General features: G+C 45.1%; 1 protein-coding gene across 7 annotated transcripts in view; it reads right to left on the reverse strand.

Annotated features, from left to right (window-relative positions):
• The window catches only part of TBC1D1 (TBC1 domain family member 1), a 225072-nt gene that overhangs the window by 140323 nt on the left and 69604 nt on the right, over positions 1-15145 (reverse strand). The window contains exon 1 of one of the 7 annotated variants that reach the window (XM_086705247.1): positions 12035-12250. The exons of the other annotated variants lie outside the window; for them this stretch is intronic. Within the exon in view, the coding sequence (XP_086561373.1) occupies positions 12035-12064 (30 nt within the window). The 5' untranslated portion in view covers positions 12065-12250. Of the gene's footprint in view, positions 1-12034; positions 12251-15145 lie in introns of those variants that run through there. 7 annotated transcript variants of the gene reach the window in all.

The raw sequence follows: 15145 nt of genomic DNA on the forward strand, positions 1-15145 counted from the left end.
AATCCCTCACATTCACCTAGAAATTCAGTAATACGACTATTTCTGGAACTGCAAGAGAGTTATAACCCCTGTACAAGTATTGGCAGTATTTCATACTCATACAATTAATGAATAATCAATGCACAAAGGGCCACAAAGTTATTACTCATAATCAGGCTTTTGGTTTGTGTTTCTAAAGTCAATTTTTACAATGAAACCTCTAATATTTTAACTTTGGAAACTTACACATAAAAGAAAAAAACCTGACACAATAGTGACCTTCACAATAGACCTATGTAAATATCTCTAAGCAAATATTGTCTCACAGATCTTACAGTTTATTTTCACCTAATGACTGATTTCCTCCGGGTCCACCCTGTAGAAAGAACTTCCGCAAAATACCATTCGGCCAATTCTCTGCCTTCGGCAGGCCTACAATTATGAACTCTGCTAAACAAATAAACTTCCTTCCTATTTTTAAAGTTTTCCAAAACTGGAGAATCTACATCTTTAGTTGGCACACTATTTCCTGGACTTACAGCCCAGGCAGTGAAGAAACTCTTCACAGTATTTTGAGAGAGAAAAAGGACCTCAGAAGTAGCCAGTCAGCTGCCCCCCACCTCTATTTTAGGGAAGGAGAAATCAAGGCGAAGTTGTGACCTTCATCAAGGTCACACGGAGGGGACGGGGGGGGGGGGGGGGCGGGGGGGTTGGTGGCAGAGGCCTGTGTAATTCTCTCTGCCCCATTTTCCCCTTATCTGATCTGTGACCTGACAAAAGCATTTTGCTCCTGTTCCGTACTACTAAACCAAGGCTTATGTTTAATTCATGAAGAATGTGATACAACAACAGAAAGAACCTAAATATCATAGCGAGTACAAGGTGACACAAAGAACTCTGGGCTAAAAAGTCAGAACACCTTAATCTTAGATGGGACTTTGGGAGAGCCACATCACCTCTGGAGGGCTCAATTTCTCATCTTCAAACAGGGGGGAACAGAACTAAGCAACCACAAACGTCGTCTCCACCTCTGACTTCAAATGATGAGGATGGCGATGTTTCACCCCTAGTAAGTGCTTAATCTGAGCCAGGCATTGTTCTAAGTACACGATGTGGGTAAATCCTCCGCAGCCTGGAGGACAGCTACCATCCCCATTTGTGGATGAACACATTCTTCCTTACAGAGAAGGGACTTGTCTGCGGTCACACCTCCACTGGTAAAGGTGGAGAAGGGCTCTATCTGTCCCAGGCCAGTAGCTCCATGGGACCTCTCTTCCTTATCAGAGGCGGACAATCTAAGATGATTGGCCCAACCTGCAGTAATACATAGAGTCGAAATTGAGAACAATTATAGCAATCATTCAACACAATGTTCTCATTTTACAGATGAAGGACTGAAGTATAACTTGAAGTTATAGAAGTCAGGAAATTTAACGGAAATGTACACCCAACCCTCTTCCTAGGTAAGCTTATCCTAAAAACTGCTTCAACAGTTTACATCACTTACATCATCTCATTTGACGCCCAAACATGACCACCTGATGGCACAGGGCAGTGATCACCACTCCCATGGCATCTAGCCACAGTTAAACAGCAAACTCGGGGCAAACCGAGACCTCCAACTCCAGCCTTTAACTTCCAGTCTTGTGTATATTCTAAGCTTGAAAAAAATGTCCACTGTGATAAGATTCTCTGGACAGCCTATTCAAAATAGTCTCTATACACAAAGAGAACTTCCCAGAGAGGCTGAAAACATGCTTCCGTGGTGTTTTGAGGAGAATATCAGATAATAAGTGATAATACTCTAAAGTCCACCACTTGACAAGAAAATTAAAAATCAAGCTATGGTCACCTCAAAGCTGACCTCTTTCAGTCTGTCATTTAATTGCCCCTAGCCTCCCTGCCAATCTTGACCCATGTTCAATCTTTCTGCCAGTGATTTTCCTCTTATTTCCTGTTGTCTTCCCTCTCTAACCAAGAACATCATGAAATTCAGGCCTTTAAAAAATTTGTTCTGCATCTCATGTAACTTCAATCTTATACACCTATTTTTATTTACTTTTTTTATTAAGTTTATTTTTTTTAGAGAGAGACAGAGACAACATGAGTGGGGGAGAGGCAGAGACAAGGGAGAAGAGAGAGAATCCCAAGCAGGCTTGACACCCATCAGCACAGAGCTAGAAGCGGGGCTCAAACTCATGAAACCGTGAGATCATGACCTGAGCCTAAACCGAGAGTCAGATCCTTAACCGACGGAGCCACCCAGGTGCCCCTTATACACTTATTTTTAAAAGCAAGTTAGTTGTACATTTTATGCCTCTCATCTAAGGAGGAAGAAAAATTCAAATCCTTGGTGTGACAAAATATTTTAAGTTCTGACCAACTCTGTTCCATATCTTGAACATGTGCTGTAATCCCTTTATTACAGAGATCTCACAGGTATAACAGATAAAATGTGAATTTACAGCCAAACAATTCAAGCATTAATCTTAACAGCTCTGACAAATTACCTAACCTCTCTGAACTTCAGTTTCTTCATACTATTTCCCCAAAGTAAAAGGAGGAGGAAATAACACCCCTACTCCACGATGATTTAGAAGGGGATACTCCCAACACAACAGCTGGCACATATTAAGTGCTCAAAAACGCAATCATCTCTTCCTTTCTACGGCTGCATTAACACTAATGTAGTCTTCTCCCCTGTTAATTCCGTTTTGCAAATGATGTTTCTCTGAACAAAGTCAATCTCCCGTATTAGAGAAGAGACCTATTATACGCACCTACACTCTCTCCCACAGGACGCCCTCCAGGAAACAGAGCACTAAGTGAATCAGCAGGTCACTGGAGCCCAGCACCAGGGAGCTGTGTCGCCACACTGGACTTGGGCAACTTCCACTCTCTTCAAATCCTCAAGCCCTGGGTTCTTCCTACCCACAGTTCACACAACTGGGCCAGCCTCCCAGGCCGTGGAGGATTTAGAACACCCTTCACAAGTCAGAGGATCTCCACCCACTCCAGCAGACTGCTCACCTTCACATTTCCTTTGTCCATTCCTCTGCGGGTACTGGGACCTACTGTGAAATACACATCTAAAGACTCGGTGATTAAATAAGGTATTCTAAAATACAATATATTGACAGACATACATACTTTTGATTTTAGCAAAATACCTTAAGGACAAAAGTGCGAACAAATCGGCAGGGCAACATCAACAAGGTGTGCAAAATCCAGGGGTCCAAGATCTTGGGTTTAAGTTCTGCCACAATGAGCTATGTGCTCTTGTTCAAACTAAGTTACTTCCTGGCTCTGGGTCTCGGCTTCCTCATGGAGAAAAGGGAAGACGGAATAATATTCTGGTTGCAACAGAATGACCACCTCACCAGCCTCCATTACTGACAGGGGTGTGTAAGCCCTAGGGCATGCCAGGGTGAAGGAAGAGGGCTGCTCTTATTTCAGAACCTCCTGTATCTGGGCATTTGTTTAAAGTGTGACTGCCTTCCCCAAGGTTAAAAATCATTGGTTTCAAAAACAGGCAACAGAGTTGGAAAGCAACCCTGAATGATTCCAAGACATGCTGGAAAACTACCACAAGCACATCCTAGCAATTCTTTTTCATAATCCCCCACACATCAATGACCTACGCCTCAATCATCTTTCCTTAAAGACTTACTTCAGACCTCATATCCTCTAAAACATCTCCCCGAATCCCCAGCCGAGTGACTCCCTGTGCACACATCTGTACTGTTACATTAAATTACCTTCACAGATGGACCTCTCTCTGCTAGGCTGCAAGCCGCTCTAAGGCTGGGCCTGTCTCTGGGTCCACGTGCCTAAGCCACTCTTGCACAAAAACCACTGACAAACTGCAAACTCGACCATGTTTCAAAGAGTTTATACTTGCAGATGATCTTCACAATTTCCTATGCAATTCTGACATTGTTCAGTTTTAGAACAGGATCTTTAAAAAGATTAATCCAGACTACATTATTTTATAGACGAGAAAGGCTCCAAATTAACTCAGCTAAGCTCAACCAAAGTAAATGAACAAGGCCTAGAAGTCTAATCATTATAACACACGACCAACATAAAAATAATTTGCAAACGAAGTACCAAAGTACATAAAAACTAAGGAAATCCGGAGTGCCGGGGTGACTCAGTCGGTGGAGCATCCGACTCTTGATTTCAGCTCAGGTCATGATCTCACAGTTTGGGAGATTAAGCCCCCTGGGTCGGGACACCATCCATACTGTCAGCAAGGACTAGGTGTCTCTCTCCCTCTCTCTCTGTCCCTCCCCCATCCACACACTCTGCCTCTCTCAAAATAAATAAACGTTAAAAAGAAAAAAAAAACCTAAGGAAATTCTTTTCCATCATGTCTTTCTTTTAAATCTAAAAAAATGTCAGTGGCTAATTCATTCTACCAACAGCAAAGTCAGAAGCAATAGAAATAATGGGAAAATTAAAGCTACTTAAGTATACATACACGAATATAACCATTTAAATTTTTGTCTTTCTATAACCTTTGTACATGTACCTGAATACCACCATATATTATGAAGTAAAATTAAAAAGGAAAATTTTTTATTTCTACTGCCTAAAAGTTAACAATCAAAAGGAAGGGGGGCCTCTACATTATGCCATCAGGGGAATGCAAATTAAAGCAACCAAGATACCATTACACACCTGTTAGAATGGCCACAATCTGGAACAATAATAACACCAAATGTTAAACGAAGATACGGAGCAACAAGAACTGCCATTCACTGTCGGTGGGAAGGCAAAAATGGTACCCCGTCTGGAAGACAGGTTGGCAGCGTTTTACAAAACTAAACATACGCTTACCATATAATCCAGCAATCACTCTCCTTGTGATGTTTACCGAAGGGAGCTGAAAACTTACGGCTGTCTGTACATAAACCTGCACAAAAATGTTTACAGCTTTATTCGCAACTGCCAAAACTTGGAAGCAGCTAAGACGTACTCTGGACAATGGAATACTGTTCAGAGCTAAAAAGAAATAAGCAATCTAGCCGTGAAAAGATACAGAAGAAACTTAAATGTACGTTACTACATGTGTGAAAGAAGCCAATGTGAAATGGATGCATTTCATGATTCCAATTATAGGACATTCTGGAATGGGCAAAACTATAAAGATCTGTGATTGACAGGGATTGGGGAGAGAGGACAAGATGTGTTAAAAGTCAGATCACAGTGGTTTTTTAGGGCAGTGAAGTTATTCTGTATGATAGTAAAAACACATACCATTATACATTTGTCCAGACACACAGAATGTCCAACACCAAGAATAAACTATAGCATAATCTTGGACTTTAGGAGATAATGTGTCAATGCAGGTGCATCAGCTCTAACAAGTGGTTGGGGATACCGATAATAGGAAAGGCTATGCATGTGTGGGATCAGAGTATATGGGAACTCTCTGTACCTTCTGCTCAATTTTGCTGTGAACCTAAAAATTGCTTTTAAATATGGAAGTCCAGGAGCACCAAGGTGGTTCAGTCAGTTGAGTGTCTGACTCTTTGATTTTGGCTCAGGTCATGATCCCAGGGTTGTGGGATGGAGGCTTGTGTGGGGCTCTGTGCTGAGTGTGGAGCCTGCTTAGGATTCTCTCCCCGCCACCACTCTGCCCCCTATATATTCTCTAAAAAAAAAAATAATAATAAGTCTATTTAAAAAAAGAAGGGGCGCCTGGGTAGCTCAGTCAGTTGAGCGTCTGACTTCGACTCAGGTCATGATCTCACAGTTTGTGAGTTCGAGCCCCACAACCAGCTCGCTGCTATCAGCACAGAGCCTAGAGCCTGCTTCGGATTCTGTGTCTCCCTCTCTCTGCCCCTCCCCTGCTCATGCTCTGTCTCTCTCTCTCAAAAAATAAACATTAAAAAAAAAATTTTTTTTTAAGAGAAAAGATAGGAGGGCAATGGAGTCAATTTTTCAACGATAATCTGATTCCTAGTCTATTATAATATCCTAATGGTCTTTGAGGCAAAGTTCAATACACTGAAAAAGATGAAAGGCCAAAGTATTTTTTAAATCTGATAAAATGAATAGTTAACACATAAAATGTTGAAATTTTTAAAAGGTACAAGAGTACGCAGTGCAAATTTTTCCTTCCACTCCTATTTGCCAGACACTTTATTTCAAGGTTAATTCTTTTTGTTGTTTTATTTCATGGGATTCTATTTCCACTACTATCCTCCCAGATACAAGTGACTAATCTGAAATCCTGCCATTTATTCCAACAACTGTAAGCAACTCCTGTGTCTAACGGTAGGTATAACAGACAACTTGGCTACAAAGTGTGGTCCCCAGGCCAGCAGCATCAGCATTACCGGGGAGCCCGTGAGAAATGCAGAATCCTGGGTTCCATCTAGACCAACTAGAGGAGAACTATATTTTAACAAGATGCCCAAGTGATTGGTATGCACTGGTATGTAAGGCAACACCACGCCTGTTTTCATAGAGTCTACAGGCTAGTAAAGGAGACAAAATAACCACAACACAAGGCATCATACAGACTGGACTATGTGGCTACAAGAGTTTGGGGAAAGATCAGCTTTGGTCCCTAGGGGGTCCCCACTGCCATCAGGATAAAATGCCAGCCCTGGGTCTGTATGCCATGTGCCCTCTGGCCACTGCCCACCTGTCCAGTTTCATCCTCTACAGATCCCTACAACACATTCTGCAGCCAGCCTGACCATCCTGGGGCTGAGGTTCCTCCACTGTGGCTCCAGGGCTCCGTGCCTGCTGCTCCGGCCATTTGGCAGGGCGTGCGCGCCACCCCCCCCCCCCCCCCCCCCCCCGGAACTCCTCCGCCTGCTTCAGGCCGGAGCAGCAGCCACTCCCTACAGCCGCCCCCCCCCCACCCAGTCCCGCACCCCCATAGCTAGTGGTCTACCCTCCTCTACCAAGAAGAGCTACCACAAGGCAGAGGAAATGCCTTAGGGGCTATTTTTTTCTATATATTCACCTCCCCTTTGATATATTCATCCAAGGAATGAATGAACAATCACAGATGTTTCAGGGAGGTAGTGAAAGATGCGAAGGGTTTAGAGAGTCAGAAATGGAAGACCAAGGCAGAGACATACACTGGTTAAGATCAGTTTAGCGAATTTGTTTAGCAGGGGGGAAAAACCTGTTTTTTGTCATTATGAGATCCACTCTGGGCTCACTATTCTGCTGTGGATGAGGCGGGATTCTATTCCTGCTTTTCTCCATTCCCTTTTAATAAAACCAACCTGTGCCCAAGGTACTGTCACTGTGAACAACCAGAGCTCCCAAAGAGGGGCTCCTGCCCCCAGCAGACAAACGAGCCCCACAGGAGCCCGGCCAAAGCCTTGGTCGGGGCGACGACACCAGCTTCACTTAGCAGAGGCAGCAAATGTTTCAAATTCAAGGAATGGTCTGACTCTGACAAGGAGGTCTTCCCTCTTTATTAAACTCAAACATCCACTAATTAAACGTAATAGAAGTCTACCGAAGGAAAAACATTTTATAGTTTTAAAGAATCCATCACATTAACCTAGGACAAGCCAACACCGAGCCGACTGTACCCAAGAAAGCAGACCTGCCCCCTCACAGCCAGTGGCTTCCTTACAGGAAGGCCACCCTGTGCCAGTGAACAGGCAAGCCCGACTGGTCAGAGGCACCCAAGGTGGGCTGGGCTGGGCCGGGCTGCAGGAAACCACAAAGGTAAACAAGCAAGGCCCGCATCGGGACACAAGTGGGCCTCAAAGCCCTGGTAAGCCGCAGCTAACCAAGGACAAGCTGCATTCCACACAGAAGCAAGGAGTTTCTCATCATTTGCTCCAAGATCAGACGAACAAGCTCATTTCAGAAGATAAAGAACAATTAGGTATCGACAGGCGTCCTTTCCCTACTACAGAAGCTACCACTATGGCCGCCCTCTGCTTCCACCTGAAGCGTACCTTGGCCTATGTCACCCCTCTGGTTAACGCCCCCTAAATGCCTCCCACTGCGCTTAAACGCAGATGCAAACCCCATTCTGTGCTTACAGAGCCCTAAAGGGCCCGGGCCTGGTTACCGCTCTCCCACTGGGCCCCAGCTCACTGTATTCCAGTCACTCCTGCCTTCTTCCCACTGCTTTAACGAGCCCACCTGGGCCACCCCCAGGCTTGGTACCTGCTGTCCCCTCTGCCTGGAATGTGCTCAGCACCCTCACTCCCCAGATGAAATGCTACCTCCTTGCCACCCCAGCCCCTAGTCACTCTCTACCAGACCACGTTGCTTACTTTTCTCCCCAGCACTTAGCACCATCTGGAATGGCCTCGTTTACCTATGTGCTTGCCCCACCTCTTATTCGAGCTCCATGAAAACGGGAGCCTGGTCTGCCTCAGTCATTGCTAAACCCTCAACTCCTCAAACAGTACCTGGCACATACTACGTGTTCAATAAATATCTGTGTTGGACACATTTGTTAAATGACTTGCTGAATGAATAATAGGTACACCCCTAGGTTTTCAGCAAGGCCAAAATATGAAAAACCTGGTTTCACATAAAATATTAATTAGTGACTATTTTACAGAAGGATTCCTTACCTAATGTATTTTTAAATATCTGGCTTATAGAGTTTCAGCGTGCACGCTTTTTTTTTGAGATTTTATTTTAAAGTAATCTCTATACCCAACGTGGAGCTCGAACTCACAACCCTAAGATCAGTAGTCACATGCTCTACCCGCTGAGCCAGCCAGGCAACCCCAGTGTGCACACTTTTTAAAGGATAAACTTATGGTCACCTGGGTGGCTCAGTCAGTTAAATGTCTGACACTTCGTTTCGGCTCAGGTCACGATCTCATCGTTCATGAGTTCCAGCCCCGTGCTGTGCTCTGCGCTGACAGTGCAGAGCCTGCTTGAGATTCTCTGTCTCTCTCCTCCTCTCTCTCTCTGTATATGCTCTCTCTCTCTCTCTCTCTCTCTCTCAGCATCAATAAACTTAAAAAAAAAAAAAAGATTAAAAATAAAAAGGATAAACCTATTGTGCAAACTGAACTCACTCCTCCAGAGTATGAACAGTACCTGGTACACAGAAGGTACCCAATAAACATCCCCTGCATAATGAGCACTGGGAAATAACACAAGGCATGAACTATATGAAACTGCATATATGAATTCGAGAACACAGCAAATCCGGATATATTTAGGTCCCATTTTCCATGTTATCTGACAGAGTAACACATACATTTAAAACCCACTACTTTGAGACACTAGCAATAATCTTAGCCATTACCTTTACAGGCAGGTGCAAATTCAGATAAATTCAGAAAATTACCCGACAGTTCTGCAGTTTTCGTTAGCTGGCTGCATGGGAGACACAGAAGCAGTGAGCAGAAACACTCAAAACTGCCACGCTGTTGAGGACATGTGTGGGTTTAGTATAAACATCACGATTCTTGAGAAATTAGGTTTTCTTTGTAATCTACATAAAAACTCGTGCCCCAATGAAAGACTAATCAAGAAACCACACCTCTATAAAACCTGCCCCACTGGTAATACAATGCACACCTGCACCCCTGCTCCATGTCATGTCCAATTTAACAGAAAGTACGTCTTAATTTTTCCTTCCTTAACATAAAATTCTTCCCTGTTTGGGCTGTATTCCTATACCATGAAACTGCTCACTCCACATATTCAATATTCATACAATATTAATGCAGCACCCAAGAAAAACAAACTCCCGTTCGGGTATCCACCTGCATCAAGTGATGTCTACTCTTCTCTTTCCCTACCAGGTATCGAGCCACAGTCTGCAAAGGTCAAGACAGAAAAGTAATTAGATGTGCAAGTGTTTGTGTGAAGTGTGTGTTCGTAGTCAGCTGTGTGTTCTTGAAGAGTCATTCTAAAATCAAATATAAATGTACTCTGGGATTATACACATTGTCTTATTTGCAGCTCTTGTTTCTGCTTTTAAAACATTCCCTGGTTTATAATGCCAACTGTGTTAATGCCTTATCTCTTAACAGTAAACCAAAGAGGTTCCAAAGAAACTCACTCTTACAATCTATAACCCCAAGACATGATTTCAGATAGTTTCACATTCTAAAAACTCACAACATATCGTCTATAAGAATCAATTTCAGGATGCAATTTATGAGAGTACACCATGTAGAAGACATGACACATAAAATAGCTACACTTTCTGCTGACAACTGATAAATTTGCTCCAGAAACATTTCACAGTTTTGCTGTTGTTCTGTAGTTTAAATAACTCTGGAATAACACAATTCAGAATTTACAGGAAGTTACAATATACAGTTCATTTACATCACCTTTTCAAAAGTACTGCCAGTTGGAGAAAGCTGACAATCCTTGTAAAAGTCCTTAATGTTTTAAGTAAAGCTTTAGTCTGGTGTTTTCACTATCATCTCATAGGTCAACGTGAACAAAAGTCCACCTCACTCCTATAGTGAAAAGCATCTTTATTAAATGTTTTGGAAAAGTAAACTATAAAACAGTACCAGGAATAAGTTTGTTGATAGGTTTTTCTTTTTGGTTTTTGTTGTTGTTTTCGTTGTTGTTTTAGATTTACTTCTTAGCAATTTTGGAGTAAAAAAATATATAGTTTTTGTTTTGTTTTTTGTTTTTTTGGTTTGTCTCCCTTTGGCCTTGTGGTACAAAGTCAAACAGTATAAAAGGTGGACTCGAATCCTCAACCTAAAATAAATAAAATATAATCAGACAACACACCCTGAATTACTTTTTAAACTATGTAACATTTTTTTAAATTTAGCATTATTTATAAAAGCCAATAAGGTATCACTTCAAACCAAAAAATCTGGACTTTATCATTCTTTTATTCAGCACAAAACTACAAGGGCTCAAAACTTTGTTGAAAGTCATTTCATTTTATCACAGCTGTGTTTCAGGAAGTGAAAATTCTGGTGAGAATGAGAAGATAGGATACAGTGCCTAATAACTAATCTGGTTTCTGTGTCTCCATTTTATTACCACTTAAATGACAGGCAAAGACTTATGTGGCTCACAAACAGGTATTTATTTATAAAACCAGCACTCTTAAAGCACTACATAACTAGAAGATATAACAACCACCTAATTATTATTTGTAAAGGGTCACATAATGGCTAACAGATTCTCTCAATAAGAGTTTATTACTCAACCTGTCAAAGTCCAAGAGTGAGCCCTGCTAAGGGCTAAGAGGAATCCCTGGAGTGTGAGAAAGGTGCCCAGTTGTCCTGCCGGCCTTTTAGAAGATGAGAGGGATCCATCACTCAAAAACACCTAAACGGCTGGTACTCCGCCAGGGTATTAAAATAATTCTATGTTCGCAAACTGGTGGGAACTCTAGAAATCTACTCCCATCCCTTCGTTTTAGCGATAGTGAAATTGGCAGGGGTTTGCAACGCTCAGTTATTCTGAAGGCGCTAATGTCCTGAAAATAAAACTTTATGGAAATAGAAGGTAAACATTTTGCATTCAAAACTCAGACCACCGAACCCTCGGAAATCAGGGAGTTTAAAACAAAGGACGGACGCCCTCCGTGTGCACCAAGTCCAGCTTTTCGGCATCCTCGGCGCCCTAACCCAGGCAAACAAGCACAAGCCGGTGGCAAGGAGGATGCCACCCAAGCTCCCGCCGCGGGGGAAACACCCGGCGGAGAATCCGCGGCGCGTGGTGGGCTGCGGGGGAAGAGAGGCAGCCGGCCGCCAGGTGCGGACACCTGGGTCCGGCGCCGAGCCTCGCTCTCCCCACCCGTCAAATGGGCGTGACGCCACCTAGCCCGTTAGGCCAACTAATGAATGAGAACCGCCGGGGAAACGACCCCAGCCGCGCCCGCCACTCTCCGGTCGCTGTCCCCAGTCAGCGGGGCGTCCCCCGCAGCCGGCGGTCTCGGCACGGTCAGACCCCCCCACCCCCCGCCTCAGGCGCTCCTCCCGCGCTCCGGACCCCCCGCAGCTCGACGGTTACAAACGTCCCCAGAACCGCGCCCGCCGGGACGCCGGCTCCCCAGAGCCGTCCGCTACGGTAACGGGCGCCGGCCCGACGCTGCCCCGACGCCGCCTACCTTGGCCACCCAGCTGAACAATGGTGACATCGCGGGCCGGGAGGCGGCTCCTCGCCCGTCGCTCCCGCTCACTCCCGCCGCCGGCCCGTGGGACGGCGGACAGCCGGGGGCGGGCTCAGGGCGCGGCGGGGCGCGGGCATAGCTCCGGCGGCGGCGGCGGCGGCGGCGGCGGCGGCGGCGGGCTCCTCCCCGCTCGTCACTGCTCCGAGAGGTCGCGCCCGCAGGGCTGCCCGGGCGGCCGAGAAAGGGAAGTGGGTGGGGAGAGCGCGGGGAAGGGGAGGGGACGGAGGGGGAGGGGACGGAGCGCGGCCGACCCCGCCCACCCCCACCCCACCCCCCACGCTGGGCTCGCGGCGGGAAGTTGGGACGCGCGGGTGTCGCGCACCTCCCGGCTGTCCCCGGCTGCGCAGCTCCGGGAGGAGGAAACCCACACGCCTCGGACGTCCTTTTCGCACAACTTTCGGAGAACCGGGAAGTCCTCTCGCTCAGGTTGGATACAAGCCCCAGAGTTGAGAAAGCCCGCCCAACTTAACCGGGGTTGCCCCCACCCCCACAGCGTTTCTTTCTAAGCGCTCGAGATGGCGGGTAACAAAAGGACTAGTGTTTCCCTAGCCCCTAATACCTTTATATAATCAAAGGTGGTTTTCTTGGAGTCAGGAAACCAAGCTATTGAGACTCGGGGTGGGGGTAGGAAACGAAGCTCCTGCCAGCCGGCAGGTTTCAGCCACGTGAGAAATGGTGACTTCACCGGTTTTCTTCTCTCCCAAGGCAAGACGATAAGACAGTGTAGTCAGTTTATAGCTACAAAGGTTAAAGCTGAGTTTCTAACTCAAGACACCCCAGAGTTCCACATTGGAAGAAAAAAAGAAAAAGTGCAAAGGTCTAGTAGCCAGCGTGTAAATGTAAGTCATGTTGAGCCACTCACTGTGTGAATCAGGCCAAATAGCAACCCCAGACCGAGAACTGTGTTCTCTTTCCTTTTGTCATATTGTGCATTATTTTCATGATAGGCCAATAGAACATTTTATTCAAACGGTTTGGACGGTCTCCAAACGTCTGGCATCTGAGTCAGGTGGGTATATTATCCATTGCTGTGTAACAAATTATCCCAAAACTGAGAAGCTTAAAACACCGGTTTCTGGGGGTCCGAAATCCAGAGCATCTTAGCTGGGTGCTCTGGCTCAGGTCTCTCTTGTTGAGTTCAAGCCTTAGCTGGGGCCGAGGCCATCCCAAAACTGGAGTGGGACTGAAGGATCCCCTTCCAAGCTCACTCCCATAGTTTGTTCCATACAGGCTGTTGCACTCAGGCCTTCGGTTTCTTTTCTTTCTTTCTTTCTTTCTTTTTTTTTAATGTTTATTTATTTTGAGAGAGAGAGAGACAGTGTTAGCAGAGGTGGGGCAGGGAGAGAGGGAGACACAGCATCTGAAGCAGGCTCCAGGCTCTGAGCTGTCAGCACAGAGCCTGACATGGGGCTTGAACTGGTGAACCGGCTTATGACCTGAGCAAAAGTCAAGACACTCAACTGACTGAGCCACCCAGGTGCCCCAAGGGCTTGGGTTTCTTGCTGCATCATGTGGTCCTCCCCATAGGGCTGCTCATAAAATGTCAGTTCGCATCCCCCCAAGTACAAATGATCTGAGAAACAGCATGTATCCAAGAAGGAAATCAGTTGTTTTAGAAACTGATCTCAGAAGTGACAGCCCAAAACTTCCGCTGTATTTTCTTCATTAAATGTAAGGAAATTAGTCCACACACAAGACAAGGGGTATTACACACGGGTATGACTACCAAGAAGAGAGGATCATGGGGGTGAGGGACATGTCATCCTCTTGTTTCTCCTTCCAGATAGAGTGCATGGGGAAAGCCAAGAGTGACAGCATTCTAACAGAGCCTACCTGAGTAAAAAAGGTCCTAAGAGCATCTTAAGGAAGTGCTGTTCCTTCATTCTTTTAAACAGTGATTATTATTCCCTAAGAAATTAGGAGCTAGGGCACCTGGCTGGCTCAGCTGGAAGAGCATGCAACTCTTGATCTTGGGGTTGTGAGTTTGAGCCCCACATTGTGGGTAGAGTTTACTTAAAAAAAAGAAAAAAATAAATCAGGGTACCTGGCTGGCTCAGTTGGAAGAGCATGCTGCTCTTAATCTCAGGGTCATGAGTTCAAGCCCCACATTGGGTGTAGAGATTACTAAAAAAAGAAAAAAATGAAAAAAATGAAAAGCTAGAAAAAGGGAGTGCATTGGCAGCCATTTAACCAAATCCTTCCCTGTTATCAAATCACTTCCTCCAAATAGAAGAGATTGAGTCTGACAAGTCCATTACACCAAGAGCCCTTCTGTCCTCCACAACCTTGCTACTCAAAGAACCAGCAGCCTAGACACCATCTGGCAAGTTGTTAGAAATGCAGAATCTCAGGCTCTGCCCTAATCCAGACCTACAGAGTCAGAACTTTGATTTTACCTTGATTCCATATGTCTAGTGTGCACGTTCAAGTTTGGGATGCACTAGTATGTGAGAGTCATTGACGTGAGGCTTAAAATGGGTTTCTGGCCAACAGCCCCTAGAGAGAACAGCTAAAATTGTCTGGTGTCCTGGGAATGGTATGCACTAGCTCAGGTAGAGAGAGACCTGGAAGATTCCTAGGCAGCAACACAGTTTGATGGGACTGGGTGGGCAGCTGAGGACCAGGTGGGACAAGCTGGGCCCATGACAGTCATCACCATACTCTGTCACTCCAATCTCCAGACTGAGCTCTATAAAAATACCCCAGAATTTAGAAGCAACTCTAGGGTTGAAAGGACAAAAGGAACCTGAAATTGATGAAAGAAACCTAAGTTTTTTCTGACCAAGATAAATTTTCTGCAAATTGGGCAGGAGATCTAAAAGAAATTAGATTAAATTTAGGAGATAAAATCATACACTTCTTGCAAAAAAAAGAAAAAGTCAGACCAAATCCTGGATGTAACACTTACAACGGGAAAGTGTGCTGGCAGGTGAAAAAAGGGACATCAAGTCTTCATTGTTTCAACCTGGATCCAATTCTCCAAATATGCACTTCTGGGTGGAGGCTTCTCAGAACCTGGTTTGGACTTGCCTAAAGCTTATATATCCT

The sequence above is a fragment of the Puma concolor genome, chromosome B1 (assembly GCF_028749965.1).
Source record: "Puma concolor isolate L17-30 chromosome B1, mPumCon1.1.hap2, whole genome shotgun sequence".
Taxonomy (NCBI): Eukaryota; Metazoa; Chordata; class Mammalia; order Carnivora; family Felidae; genus Puma; species Puma concolor.